Source organism: Dermacentor variabilis, chromosome 7 (genome assembly GCF_050947875.1).
Source record: "Dermacentor variabilis isolate Ectoservices chromosome 7, ASM5094787v1, whole genome shotgun sequence".
NCBI classification, from domain to species: Eukaryota; Metazoa; Arthropoda; class Arachnida; order Ixodida; family Ixodidae; genus Dermacentor; species Dermacentor variabilis.
The window spans coordinates 14726895-14742326 of record NC_134574.1 but is presented as its reverse complement, the minus strand read 5'-3'; the positions used below and the strand labels follow the sequence as shown (position 1 = coordinate 14742326).

Sequence of the window (15432 nt, the reverse complement as noted above, 5' to 3'; positions counted from 1 at the left end):
ATCTCAGTAGCAGCCGTACGAATGTGAAATCACCCTGCCAACAAAAGTGGGGGATAGGTGACAAACTGAATGGCGGGAAAATTGTTCACGGCCGCCATGTCTGCGCTAATGTGTGCATTGTGTTAGAAAAAACGAGCGAGACACCATACAGCATCTGAAACTTGAGTCACCATTTTACATTGGTCACACAGGAGGGGAGCGCGAGATCTGGCTCGGCACTAGCGCAATCGCTCGCTGCCTCCTAAAAAGCGAGGCTGTCCCATTGCCTAAGCAACCTGCACAAGTCGAGCTGGAAAGTACTGAACATACCAACTGCCCACGGAATGGGCAGCACAACGATCCAGGCATAATTGGAGGGATTTGACTTGGTCCACCGTGGAGCTAATGCAGTCGCTAGTCTAAGCCACACCACTTTCGATGGTGCGATAAAAGCAACCTTTTCGGCGCAGAGTGGGAGCAGACTTCTTGCTGAAATGCAACAGGGTTCACCCCTTGGCGCAGCATAACTGCTGTGGTGAGTGCGTGGGACCGAAGGAGGAGGAGACAGGCACAACTCCACTGCAATAGCACCACACAAATCAACACCGCTCACTGGAAAACAGCACGCTCAGTGTTTTGATAACAATGGCTGATGATGGCATTGCGCCTGCAATTTGTTACAGGAATCAAGCACCCCAACATGGTACTAAACTGTTCAAAATGTCAGTACAGTGCAAAATTTCAGCAAAAATTAAGCCAGAGGTATAGATGGAAGTGCAATGTGCTTGAAATGATGTACGAACAGCATAACTAGATGAGAACTAGTTGGGAGCAAATATGAGAGAGACAACAAAGGACGCTCTCTTGGCTACCTAATTAATGGTACATTGCTAGGAGGGTGATTGCAAAAAGCTAAAGAGGGTACAAAAGAAAAGACATAGAGAAACAATTCTAATCATACAAGGTCTTAAGAAAGCACATAAATTATGCGATGCAGTCAACTCCCGTTAATTGGACATCAGTTAGACTTTAAGCTTAATTGGCGAGAAAGGGTACAATGCTATGCAAGAAAAGCTCGTTTAGTTTGAATGTGAAAATGTAGGGTAATCGGACCCCACTGGTGCCTTAAAACACATCGGCATGACTTGTTTCATCAAGCACTTGCATTATCTTTCAGAGGCTGACACTACTTCCACTGGTGGAGCCTGCTTGTTGCGTCACGAATGCCACCGGCTTGAGTCCTTCTCTTCTTGGCACATGTGGCGGTCATATTCTCGCCAATGTGAAAATCATTTACCTTTGTTTAAGCAAGCTTTTATTTATTAGCTATGCAGAGGTGCATCTCGTCCAAGTGTTCCTTGCTACTAGGCATCCTGCAGGCAGTGCACGATGACACTCAACAAAGCTGCTGGGATACCAGTTAAAAGATTGAGGCCTGCTCTTCGTGCTTTGCACCAGACAGCTTCTGCGGCTTTTGTGAATTAAATTGTTTAGTGAATATTGCATGTATAAATGAAATGCTGCCATGTTGTGAGCGTTTAAGCAACTCGTGGTGTAATATAAGAGAGAGATGGAAGCACGGTGCAGCATTTTTGAGCAACTCGCTGGTTGATTCAAATGTCGCTAACGCAGCTGCTGAATATGTGGATCTTAAAATACCAAAGCAGGCAGCAGACTTTGTTGGTGGATCTACTCCACCATGCAATATTCATTCCTGTAAGCTAAGCAAACTCACACTTCTAGGATGACCCCAAAAAGCTTTCCCCATCACTGGCAACAAGGCACAGGCAAGGACCACATCCAGAGTTATGCCCCAACATGTGGTGGTAGTCGGCCTACCTGATGCAGCAAAGTGTTACGCTTCACTTTCCCCTCCAGCCGGTATTTAGTAGATATACCACTGCTGTGTTTGGCACAACGGTGCTTCTGGTTTCAAATGTTCACAATGCAATGTATTTGAAGAGTACAAAGAAGTTTTTCATCCCCTTTCATCATTAGTGAAACTCTAGAAGTAAACGGTGGGCTGCTGGATTTTATAGGCAAGTGCAAAGCACCATACCCGGATCATACCTTTAACTGGCAGGTCAACAATATTGTTCATCTCACTTAGTTTCTGGAAAAACACTTTTACATTTAATTTAGTATCTATTTGTGCACCATGAAGAAGAAATGAACCAACAAAAAAATTCTAGGTCAAGTCTTTTATATCTAGCGTCAATCACCACTTGCGAGCTGTTGAAAGGCTGCTAACAAAAAAAATAACCATTGCAAATATGATCCCTATGATTTTTCCAAGATTGCTTCAGTGGTATATACTAATACGTTTTAACAGCAAGAAAACATGGTTATTGGTAAATAACCTGAAAGGAGCGAGCGCTACTATTTATAATGATACATATTTCATATCTCATTTCCAGAAAGATGGACAGAGCATTGCGAATGACTTTAACAAACTATTTTCTCTGGTTTCTGGTGCATCTGGTACCCCGCCTAACGACTGTCCTATGCCTCCCAGTGTGATGGAATCTGCTTTCCTTCCTGACATTACCGAAAGTGATTTAAGGTGTATACTTTTCAGTCTTAAACGCAGCAAATCTCCTGGTCATGACGGCCTCACTGTTTCTGAATTGTGCAGAAATTTTGAAGCGATTAAGGGTGTCCTACTAGTTATCCTTAATAGTATCATTTCCAGGGGTATAATACCGACTTCAATGAAAACTGCTAAAGTTATACCTTTGTATAAGGGTGGCTCCAGAAACATGATGAGTAATTACCGACCTATCTCTATTTTGCCATGCATTGGCCAAATTTTTGAAAAGCATCTACTACTTACCATGACGAATTTTTTGAATACGCACAATGTTCTATCACCTAGTCAATATGGCTTCATACCAGGAAAAGGAACAACAGATCTTCTTGAAGAATTCTCTGACATACTAAATTCAGCTTTTGATAAGAATGAAGTCGTATGCTCTCTTTTTCTTGACGTAAGTAAGGCCTTTGATAGCATCTGCCACGTTCTTCTGCTTGATAAACTTTCTACATTGGGATTTCGAGGTTCGTTTTTACATTTACTTACTAACTTTTTACAAAATAGGCGCCAATATGTGTCGATTTCAAGATTCCATAGCGATTTCACGGCAATTAATTCTGGAGTCCCGCAAGGTTCTATATTGAGTCCTTTGTTATTCAATCTATACGTTAATGATCTTGCTAACAATGTGCCTGTTTCATTGTTCCAGTATGCTGACGACACTGTCATTTTTGCGCGCGCAAGGAAATACACTGATGCTGTAACAATGTTACAGACGGCAGCTGTTAAAGCTATAGACTGGTTTAAGTCTAACCTTATCAATGTTAATACTTCTAAAACACAACTTATATGTTTTCATAACCCTTTAAAAAAATTTGAGTTGAGTCATCCTGTTTATTTGCATACTTCCTCCTGTTCTCATTGTAACTGTGTTCCAGTCAAATATGCGCATTCGGTCAAATATCTTGGCCTGATCTTCGACAGTGATCTCTCTTGGAACTCGCACCTTTCTTTCGTTTGTCAAAGACTTCGTGCTGTATCTTGTGTCCTGTATAATATCAGATATTTTATGCCTTTTTCTGTCCGTAAATGTGTTACACACGCTCTAGCCTATAGTGTACTAAGATACGGAATCACTGTTTATGGTCACTGCACTGTTCGCTGGCAGCGCAGGGTGAATTCGCTTCTGCGTTTACTTTTAAAAAATATTGCCTACGACCTCCCCATCGGTAATAACATTGATATTTTCAGAAGATTAAAGTTTCCAAATTTTAACGCTTTATTAACAGAAACTATTGCGCTTAAACATTTTTGGTGCAGTCAGTTCACCATTCCATATGTTCCTGCACGTGATTTAAGACCAAAATACCGTTACTGCATTCCTCGCTCCTCAACCCGGTATGGAAAGCGCACACGTCAATACTATGTACCTGCCTGTTTCAATATTATGCCACCTAGTGTATTCCGCATGAGAACAAAATACACCCTGAAAAAAATTTTCCGGTACGTCTCTGCGTTGCTTCCTACCCCGTAATTATTTAATCGAGTGTTACTATCTTAATTCCATATTGTTGTCATCCCTTTTGATGTTGTAATAGTTATGTCTCCATATCTGTCTCTTGGAGTTGTTAAATTTTCTTTTTTTGTTTGCTTGTCGAGTTTGTTGCAATATCTCTATTCTTTGTTTTGCTAATATTCGCTGTCTGCCAGGCGCTGCCACTCAAGCCCTTGGTGAGGCTTTGGTAGGCCTGATTTTTGTGTATGAGAATTGATACGAATAAAAGTACTATCTATCTATGTATCTATCTACTGCTAACCATTTAAAACAAGTTTAGCCAACGTAAAATTTCATTGCAGTTGGCCTTTATTATTGAGGAGAAAGATTTATTTGCACAGCTGTGACAAGTCAAGCAAGACTGCCTACACCCAACGAGGAAACTCGCCCAGACAGCACTGTGGTTTTCCGGCTGCTGTGTCACCAGTTCGGTGGTGGGTCAAATGTGTGGCCAAAACCATGACATGGTGACACAGCACTTGGCTCATTCCCTAAATCCATCGCGCCATTACTCCTGGACGACTTGTAGCTACACTCACATATGCACAGGCCAACATCTTGCTTTCAAATGCATCTCCTTGCTTGGTACAGTAAAACCTCATTAATTCGGATTCCACGCCACCGGAAGAAATGTGCAAATTAACCCAATGCCAAATTATAGAGGGTACCAAGAAAGCAATAAACAAAAGTTTACTACATTAACATACTTTTATTTACTGAATGAATCAGCAAATCCTGTTTCTATTTCCACAAAAGCAGTGCAGAAGCTAGAATTCTCATCATCTTGTGAGTGACTTTGCAGTGCACGTCCAAGACACACTTTTCACTACTGTGCGCACGTGTCGTTTTTTTTTTTTTTTTTGCTGGTGAGCTGGTCACCAACAGATCGTGTCGTGGCAAAGCCAGTGCTCTTCATTCTCGACAGCTTTCGCTAAGTTTGTGACATTGTGTGCGCAAACATTGCACCGAGTCGAAAAGAAGCTACTGTTTGCCTCTGCTTACCAAACCGTAGCCACTATCGATGTGATACGCAGTTCTGAAGGCACACGACCTAGCCACGCCGAGCCAAAATGAGACTACTGTTTGCCGCAACCGCTGTGCATGAAACTGCAACAGCAGCGAGAGGAACTGCGGCCGATTGGATGCGAGCATGGATGGTGACCATGCAGTTCTGAAGGCATGCAGCTCATGTGCGCACCAAGTCAAAATGAAACTACTGTTTGCCACAACCGTTGTGGACAAAGCTGCAATCACTGTGGTCGCTATCGACGCAATCGTGGATGGCGATTACGTAATTTGAAGGCACAAGGTCAATGCGGTGTTATGCGCTGCGGTAAACGCAAAAACAAAGGCTGCAAAGGCACAAATAGGCACGAAGCATTCTGGCGTTCCTGTCAACATATACAATTTCCGCCGAGGACTATGGCAATGAATATTCCACTGCTTTCCTTCGGTTCAACACCAACGCACCTTTTGCTCTTTTGCATAGAAAATTTGTGGTGCTCCACGCTTGACAAGCTCGAAAAGTTATACGAATTAACCAGTGTGCGGAAAAACACACCTGAATTCACGAGTTTTATTCCATTAAATAATGCATACACCTGCCGGGACCAGCAGATGAGTCAAAATTATCCAATTTTTCGCATTACTGAGGGTCGAATTAATGAGGTTTTACTGTAGTACAATGCAGCAGTTGCCCTGACAACCACGAGGCAGATTGCAGAAGCCATAGCAATCACAATGGGCCTCCACCCAGTGTGTCAGGGGTTTTGCGGACTCAATAGCTCTGCATCCGACAGTTACCCATGTTGCATGAGATGACATGTTTGACCCCTGAAAGCATGGCATAAAGCATTACACCAATTACAAATAATGTGCTCTTCAATCAAAACGGAGACGAGAGCAAAGTTGAAAGGAACGCTGGTACCCAAAAAAAGGCTGAAAATGCCCCACAATTATGCGTGGCATTTTCGTCCCCACTGGACAAGTGGAGCTCCAGCCAGAGTTGAAGCGACCAGCAGGGACGAACCCACCTTGACAACACCCCCCGTGTATTGTGCAATGGATGCGTCCGGCTCCATCCTGGGGTCCAGAATTAACTCCGGGTTATCCTGCCAGATCGGCACCTGCTCCACAAAGTACCTGCACATCACAATACACTGATGTCAGGGGCCCACCAAACACTTTCAGCTATTCTCTTGGCAAACACGAATCGTGAACGCACACACCTCAAGCTCTATGGTGTGCACATTGAAGGTGACATACAGAGATGCCACCCCCATGTGGCACATGCTGTAGTGTTAACAATGGACAGCTGCAAAAACAATGCATGCACTTAAAAGCAACTAATCAACTTCAAAGATGTCAGTGTCATCTGCTTTTTGAGAACACACAGAATAGAACAAACTGGCCAGCAAAATATAACAGAACCTCATTGGTACGATCCTGTTACATACGATTTCCTGGTGGCAACATATGTGATATAAGAAATTACTCGTGCAGTTAAGCTTATTTTCTACTGGATAATACATTGATGGAAAACACTATCTTTTGGCATCAACTTACAGTACACCAACAAACTGTGATTGTGTGATACATTTTCCGGCCGCTAGAACCCATGTGAACAGGAAGAGGCGCAAGGTGTGCACGATCAAGCTGCCACAGCAGCTTCCCTGTGGTACTCGCCCGCCCGTGCCACCATACACTCAGTTTCCTCTTCCAGTGAATCTCTGCACAGGCCATCGCACTTTAAACACACAGCCAACCCTATTCAAGTAAGCACTTTCACCTACCTGTATCCCAGTGCATGTCACATAGTGCTATTGGAAGCATACTGCATGCTTTTAATTCCCAATAACCCAAGTGAGCGCTATGTTTCACTCTGGCAGCATTGTATTCCACTGCCGATCACCAGCTTCGTTTCATTTTGGTTTCTCATCAGCTTCATGAAACACTACACAATTGGAAAACAATAAAGCACATCCTGGGTCATTCGGGTCCCACCAGCTCTATGCACATTGGTGCATTGGGCTGCAATGATTCTCGTAGAAAGGGCACATCAATGTTTCCGGCCAAAATGCCCAAAATGAATAAGTGGCCAACCCAGGCCGAATTTCAGGAGCGTAAACATGTGCTTGCCGAAGCCGCACAAACAACAATGCATGCTTCCAGCCCCAAGAGCTCGGTGCACATCTGTCGGGGCCTCGTGCTGCAACAATTAACGCAACAATTTGCATTACATAGATGTTAACTACAGCGCAGTGTGCGAAAGCTTTTAGTGACTACGGGTAGTTTGTTTTCCCGGATGAGTAAGTATATATTCGGGTATGTTTTAGGTATATATTGAGTAAGAGCGAGTAAGCGTCTTCTCAGTAGACATTAAGGACCTATTTTAGAACATGTGTGGCATTTGTGTAGACAGCTTTCAGAATTGCAGCAAGGTGTGAGACTGGGCTAGTTCGTATTCCACGCTGATGTAACCAGCATGAGAGTGGACACAGGACACTAGTAAGGCGACAAGGACAAGCGCTGACTTCCAACTGGCGTTTATTACAACAAGGCCATGCATATATAAGCTCCCGCACTTGATCACAATCAGATACAATCACGGAAGTTAACATGGTCACCACAAATTAACAAGAGCGCACCAAGGCCTAAGGCGGCCTCCCATGTAGAGACCCCAGATAAGCAAATTCTTTAACAGTCAACGCTATGGCTGGTTTGCTAACAAAGTTGCCTTCTGCGATAGCCACTGCCTCAATGATGAGTCTTGTGTTTTCATGCACATTTCTTGCTAGTATTTCTGTTTTTTCAAATAGTGGCAGACATTTACATTGGGAGCAATGCATTCCGAGGAAGCCCTCCCTCCCTTTTTGCACTTTCTGATTATGCTCTTGCAACTTCACATTTAGGTACCTTCCCGTCTGTCCCACATAGCGCTACCTGCAGGAAAGAGGTATGCTATACACTACTCCTCTTGCGCAATCGACGAAACCCTTTCTGTGCACAATATTGCATGATTTTGATTGTCTGCTGACAGGGCTGGTTCTGGCACCTAACTGAGATAACTGGTGGGGCGAAGAAAAAACGACGGAAACTCCCACTCTTTGGCCTATTTTCTTTAGTTTAAGCGAGATAGCGTGAATTTATGGACGACCGCTGGATTCCTGCAAATGGTATCACGTGGGTCGGGATGGGCATCACAAAATTGCAACTTCTTATGCAGCGTCTCTGAAATGGAAACGATAAGGCAGTTGACAGTCAAGAGCCTTCAAACAAACTACCTGCAACCTGAACCTCTCTTGTACTGAGTGGTAACAAGATTTCAGAAAAGCATTTTTCAAGCAAGCCTGAACAATGCCGCATTGGACCAATTTACTATGGGCTGATGCAAAAGGCAGCAGGGGTTGTTTTAGCGTGGGGCTCACATTTCCAGCAGACATGTTCGCCTAAAAAGGACCACCTCAAATAAAAAAAACTTTAGGGCACCATTCTCAGGATGTTCGTGCATGAGAGTGAGTGGTTTCAGGCATTCGATAAGCAGCGCCTCTGTCTGCTGGAGGGAAGAATCAAAGCCGACATTATTACAGTCTAATGGAATAAGGTAATCATTGGCAAACCAAAAACATTTTACTACATGTGTAAAAACTAAAAGAACTTCAGCCTTCTTATCTAAATATGGTAATAACAGATCGCTCAGAATAGGGGCAATACATGAACCGATATACATGCCGCTGTTTTACAGATAAACTTTTCCGTTCCATTCAGCGAAAGTGGAGTTAAGGTAAATTGTTAGAACATCAAGAAAACCGTTGACTGTGATGGCATACTCATTCTGGAATGGCACAGCTCCAAATTCAAAAATGGATTCTTCAACGATGCCCACAAGCGCGTGATTTGGAATATGGAATAGTACAAATCTCTAATATTGACACGTGAACTCGTTTATCTTATATGGGTGAGCACTTTTACCGTCTAAGAAATGTTATCGCTCAGCGCAGGAAGGGTCTACATGTATTGGAAGTTTCTAGAATGTTATCGATGCTTCTATCCGCTGTCTGTTGTCGCCAAAACTTGTGTAATCTGATTGCACGCATGCGCGACGCGAATGGCATAGAACTTTGTGGAAGGCACGCGGGTCTCAGCGATTACTCTGGAACATTCAACGACTTCTATAAAAGCTGACGCGCTCGACTCGCTGATCAGATTTTTCCGATCGCCGACTGTGTTTGCCGTTGTCGCCGTTCTTTAAGTGTAGCCTGTTTTTGTGTGCACAGGTTCGCCCAATAAAAGTTAGTTTCGTTTTTCACCAGTATTGCTACAGTGTTCTTCAAACGTCACTCCACGAGCCAATTTTGAGAGAGAAACCTTTATACCCTCTGATTTAATGATTCAAAGGATGGAACATAGGGTGTAAAATTTTATGTGCATGCAAGACACAGATGTTGTGGCAGTGCTAGTTTATCTAGTGACACGTGTACTTCTTTATCTTTATCGGACGACCACTTCTCACTGCCTAAAAATGTTACTGCACAGCGCAGGACGTGCCTGTATGTAAAAAGTTTCTGGAATGTCATCGATGGTTCCGTCCACTGTCTTTCACCACAACTTGTGTAATCTGATTCCATGTAAGCGTGACGCGAATAGTGTAGAACTTTGTGGAAGACACGTGGGTCCCAGCGGTTACTCTGGAGCATTCGACGACTGATCTATAAAAGCCACCGTGCCTGACCCGCTGATCAGATTTTCGACGATTGCCAACCGTGTTCATCGCTATCGTTGTGCTATAAGTGTAGCCTGTTCTTGTGGGCACAGGTTTGCCCAATAAAAGTTAGTTCTGCCTTTCACAGTATTGCTACTGTGTTCTTCATACGTCCCTCCACCTGACATCTGGCGGAGTTGCTTTTCGTTCGTGTACTGGACGCCCCGACAAGCCGTGATCCAAGCCCGGACCGCAAAAAGAACACCAACGTAGTCCTGGACCATCGAGCAAGCTGCCACCTTCAACAGCTGCCCCCGGAGCACGGACTTCTACCTGAGAAGACCAAGAAGATTGTGGCCAAGGCAAATACAATGGCAGCCCCAGTGTCACCCATCGTATTTCAACAGCCCAGAGAGCCCCCTGCCTTCCGTGGGGCTACGTCGGAGGATCTGGAAACCTGGCGCGAAACCTTCGAAAGGATCTCGACCTTCAACAACTGGACCTCTGAGGATAAGCTATGACACGTGTACTTCACCTTGGAAGATGCACCAAGGACTTGGTTCGAGAACCGGGAATCCACCCTTACAACATGGGACCTGTTCCGCAATAACTTCCTGAGGACGTCTAGGAGCATTGTCCATAAAGAAAAGGCTGAAGTTCTGCTGGAAATCTGATGCCAACTACCTAATGAGACCATCACCATCTTCACGGAAGAGATGACCCGTCTTTTCCAGCACGCTGACCCGGAAATGTCTGAAGAGAAAAAGGTGCGTTTCTTGATGCGAGGCATAAAGCAAGAACATTTCACAGGACTGATCCGAAACCCACTGAAGACCGTAGCCGAGTCCTTGACAGAGGCAACGACGATTGAGAAAACTTTAGAAATGCACACTAGGCAACATAACTGCCAAGTGCTCACGCCTCAGTGCTCAATCCAAGCACTGGGCTCCAGTAATCTCCAAGAGACCATCAGGGCCATTGTGTTCGAAGAACAGTGCAAGGTCTTGCCTTCGTAGCCGCCTCAAGTGGCCTCGATCGCTGACATGTGAAAGATGAGGTTCAGCGATTGTTTGGAGTTCCTGAGGTGCAACCTCAATTACCGCAGCCCCAGCCAGAAGCGATGACCTACGCCGCTGTCGCACGCCGTCAAGGTCCCTATCCGCGACCGCGCCAGGGCCCTGTAACGCCGCAATTCCGCTGTCCGCCACCGCCAGCACGCCCACCCGTAGCCCAGTGCACCTATGCGAGGAAGACGGACATTTGGCACGCCCCCGAAGCCCGCCCGCTCTGCTACCACTGCGATGAAGCCGGCCATGTGTACTGCCGATGGCCATACCGCGACCTGGGATTGCGAGGCTTCGTCGTCAACACAGCGCGCCTGAGAGAAGGTGAACGCCCTCGTGACATGGCCGCTACTCAGTGGATCCCTCAACGACCGTCTCGTTCGCCGCCACCAGGCTGCTACCTGTCGCCGCAGCGCCGTCCATACACTGGCCAAGCTTGGGGCTGGTCCGTGAGCCCATATTCGGAAAACTAAAAGCAGCAACCGATGGAGGCGCGGTTGCTGTTCGTCGAACTGACGAAGATCCTCCGCCACCTACGAAGACTACGAAGAGACTACCTCGACGACATAAGGTCACGCCGCCGTCCCAACGAAGTCTGGAAGCAAAGAATATGCAGACAAAAGACTACCTGACGACGCCACGTACCAGCCACAGGTCAACGCGACACAGTCGTGATCTAACGCGACTTACATTGCCACCAATTCTTGACCACTTTGACGTGTCCGCTGCTATGGAGGTTCGCACCGATGCCAGCGGCCACGGTATCGGCGTTGTTCTGGCACAACGACACCATGGTTGCCACCCTGTCATCTTCTTTCACCAGCTGAGCACAATTACTCGCTCACCGAACATGAATGTGTTGCCCTCATTTGAGCAGTAAGTAAATTTCGCCCCTACCTCTATGGACAGCCTTTCACAGTTATCACCATGCCCTATGCTGGCTTTCGTTTTTAAAAGATCCAGCTGGACGCCTCGGTCAGTGGGCTATATGGCTCCAAGAGTATTCTTACACAGTGGTGTATAAGACAGGCCGACTCCATGAGGACGCTAATTGCTTGTCACATCATCCAGTGGACCCACCAGACCAGCCTGAGACCAGTGAGTCAAGTTGCGTCCTCGCGCTTACCATGTTTTGCGACATCGCCGATGAGCAGCGACGCGACCTTTATGTGAGAGAAATTATTCTCAGCCTGGCAGACCAGACAAGTTCCTCCTCTTTTCGTATGTTTGTGCTGCAAGATGGCATATTGCACCGTTACAATAAGCGCCCTGATGACCCTGTACTGCTCCTGGTCGTTCCCAAGCATATGCGTGAGACTGTGCTCGCACAGTGGCATGATGTCCCAACCACTGGTCATCTGGGAGTCTCAAAGACATATGACCACGTTCGATGTCGTTTCTTTTCGCCCAGTGCAGTGCAGTCCACTTATAACGATACCACATATAACAATATATCGGTTATAACGATGGGTCGACACGAGAGTGTCATTTTATGCATTAGGTCTATGGGGAAAAAAACCATTTATAACGATAGGTTATTCACCGCATATCGGATATAAGGATCTAAATTTTGCAGTCTGGACGGCATTTTCCGTGCCAAATAATCGTAACACTAGTGTTGCTTAGTTCCCTGAAACGAACGATGTCGAGACGAGGCGATGTTTACCTCCGTAAGTTCGTATCTGCCGCCATTACCGCGCAGCGCGTCTCGCCCCGCCCGCGCACTGGAGAATAGCTGAGTAGGCGCAGCGCACCACAAGATGGTGCTAGCTGCTTCATGCCCGTCGGCCACAGTCGCTCCGAAAGAGAGAGAAAGAAAAAAAAAACGACAAGCAAAGTGACGCGGTGGCGCCCGTCCCGCGCCTCTCACGCGGCGGACGGCGGTACGGACGCTCCTGTGGTCGAGGCTTCAGCGACTTCGTTCGTAGCTAAGTACCTTTTTATCTTTATTAGCTAGTGTTTTGAAGTATTTTCTGTTGCATGGAGTAGGGGCGCAAATTTTGAATTCTTGGTAAGAGTAGCAAACGCACCGGCTTTATCTAGGTCTGGCGGCTCCCCCGTTAGGCCTAGTTGGTAGGAGGGACCTATTGATAGGCTTCGTTAATTATTTCAGCTAGCTCCTCAGATTCTTGCATGGGGTAGGGAATGACAATTCTTTATTTTAGTTTGGAATAGCGGTCGAGGTCGGCTTTGCTTGAGTGATTTGGCGAAGTTCCTCGTTGGGCCTCAGGACGTAGGCCTAGCGATGAAATCGAAGAACGCGAAGGCCGCGGGGGACGGGGAGCAAGTGCAGTGCGACGAGTGCCTGCGATGGTGCTTCCTCGACGAAACTAAGTTCCAGAATTTAGCAGACGCGGAGGGGTCTAGCTTCACGTGCAGGTCGTGCGAGGGCGTCAGGGAAGCCGTCCAAAAACTGGAAGGGAATTGGGCGGCTAAGTTCGACGAGCTTAAGGCAGAACTGAGGGAGGAACAGGAGAAGCGGGTAGCACTGCAGGCGAAAGTTGACAATTTTGTCAAGGTGGAGGCGGCCCAGGCCGCGCAGTTAGTAAGGACCGTGGCCGAGCTTGAGGCAGAAAAAGAAAGGAGCGCCGAACTGGAAAGGCGGCTCGACGCGCTGGAGATGCAGGCAGCGGAGAAGGTCGGGTCAGGACAACAATGTGTTGGCAAAAACTCGGAAAGTAGGGCAGACCCTACAGGCGAAGTGGGAGGCAGGGAGCCAAAGCAAGCCGTCATCAGCTCGCCGCCGGTGAAGCGGCGTAGTTATAGTGAAGCTGCACAACGCGCCCCGAGTGAGGCGACGCTGCAGCCACAGGGGCGCCAGCGGGCACAAAGGGACGGGCAGCAGGCACAGGCTGCAGTCGAACGGTTTGCACGTAGAAGGGTCCTGGTGATAGGGGACTCCAATGTGGGGAGGGCCGAACAGGGCGTGATGGCGAGAGTGAAGGCGGACGGGCGAGTACAGGTGGAGGTGCAAGCGGGCAAGGGTATGGCGGAAGCAATGACCAAGGCGCGGGAAGTAATTGGGGTCAGCACGGAGAGCGACAGCTTGGTCATTATGCATTCTGGGCTCAATGAAGTGCTTAAGGGGAGAAGCCAGGACCTTGAGAGGCACGTTGAGACTGGGCTGAGTAAGCTTAGAGAGGCCTCCGGGAGGGTGCATGTGACCATATGCACTATCCCAGAGGTCCAGGGCCAGGCTTACCAGGTAGAAAGGAGGGTGGTTGAGGCCAATCGGGTCATTAGGAGTCTGAGCGGACGACTCGGGTACAGCGTGATGGAGGTCAACAGGGACGTGTACGGAACCGGCTTCCGACCTTTTGTGCAGGATGGTATTCACTACAGTGGTGCCACTGGCAAAAGGATAGGGGGAGGATGGGTCGCCAGGCAACAGCTTTTTTAGGGGGACCCAGAGCCCTGAAAGAAGCAGCGTAGGCGTGGACGATTCGAGGCAGGAGCCACATACATGCGAACATCGGTACTGTAGGAGAGGTGACAGGAATAAGCACAAGAGCCAAATTAAGTCAGACATAGGGTTCATTAACATGCAAGGTGGCAGAAATAGGCTAAAATGGGAGGAAATCGAAGAACAACTAAGGCAGGAGAACTTAATGGTTTATGGGTTTGTAGAGACACATCTTAGGGACATGGAACAACCGCCCTGTAACCTTGATTATGCATGCGAATACTGCAACAGAGTGCAGGGTAGCAGAAAGGGTGGGGGAATTGGAGCATTCATTCAATAATAATATTTGGGGTTTTACGTGCCAAAACCACTTTCTGATTATGAGGCACGCCGTAGTGGAGGACTCCGGAAATTTTGACCACCTGGGGTTCTTTAACGTGCACCTAAATCTAAGCACACGGGTGTTTTCGCATTTCGCCCCCATCGAAATGCGGCCGCCGTGGCCGGGATTCGATCCTGCGACCTCGTGCTCAGCAAGCATTCATTCATAAAAATACAAATTGGCAAAGGGTCAAACAGGAATGCAAGGAGCATTTATGGCTAGAAGGAAAAGTAGCAGGGGCGAAAACACTTCTGGGCTTGGTATACCTTTGGACAGGATCAAATGCTAAAGAGGAAAACAAAAAAATGTTGGACTGTATAGCAGTGGACATCAATGAGCTAGGAAAAGGATGTGAAGTAATTGTATTAGGAGACATGAATGCGCATGTTGAAGATATGGATGGGTACACAGACTCCACAGGTAACATGCTGCTGGATATGTGTGAGAGGCTTAACTTAGTTGTCTGTAACTCTACTGAAAAGTGTGACGGGATCATAACATGGGAGGTAGGGGGTCGACACTCGACAATAGATTATGCGTTGATGTCACATAGGATGTACGATAGATTAGGAGCCATGATTATAGATGAAAAGGGCTCCAGAAGTATAGGTAGCGACCACAAACGTATCAAGTTGAGTTTTAAGAGGGAAACTAAAGCACGAACGACGCACGAGGAAACGCCAGATGTGATTTTTTACTCAGAAGACGAAGTGGAAATAGCGGCCAAACAAATTGAAGAGGAAATATCAGAGAGTACTGAAACTGATTGGACTTACCCAAAGTTAATGAGACTATTTGAGCGTGAGCTAGGTAAG

The 15432-nt window shown here is 46.7% G+C and overlaps 1 protein-coding gene across 4 annotated transcripts in view; it reads right to left on the bottom strand.

Annotated features, from left to right (window-relative positions):
• The window catches only part of LOC142587341 (mitochondrial-processing peptidase subunit alpha), a 233772-nt gene that overhangs the window by 84865 nt on the left and 133475 nt on the right, over window positions 1–15432 (bottom strand). For all 4 annotated transcript variants that reach the window (XM_075698266.1, XM_075698267.1, XM_075698268.1 and 1 more), the window contains one exon: window positions 6101–6209. In XM_075698266.1, the coding sequence (XP_075554381.1) occupies window positions 6101–6209 (109 nt within the window). The remainder of the gene's footprint in view (window positions 1–6100; window positions 6210–15432) is intronic.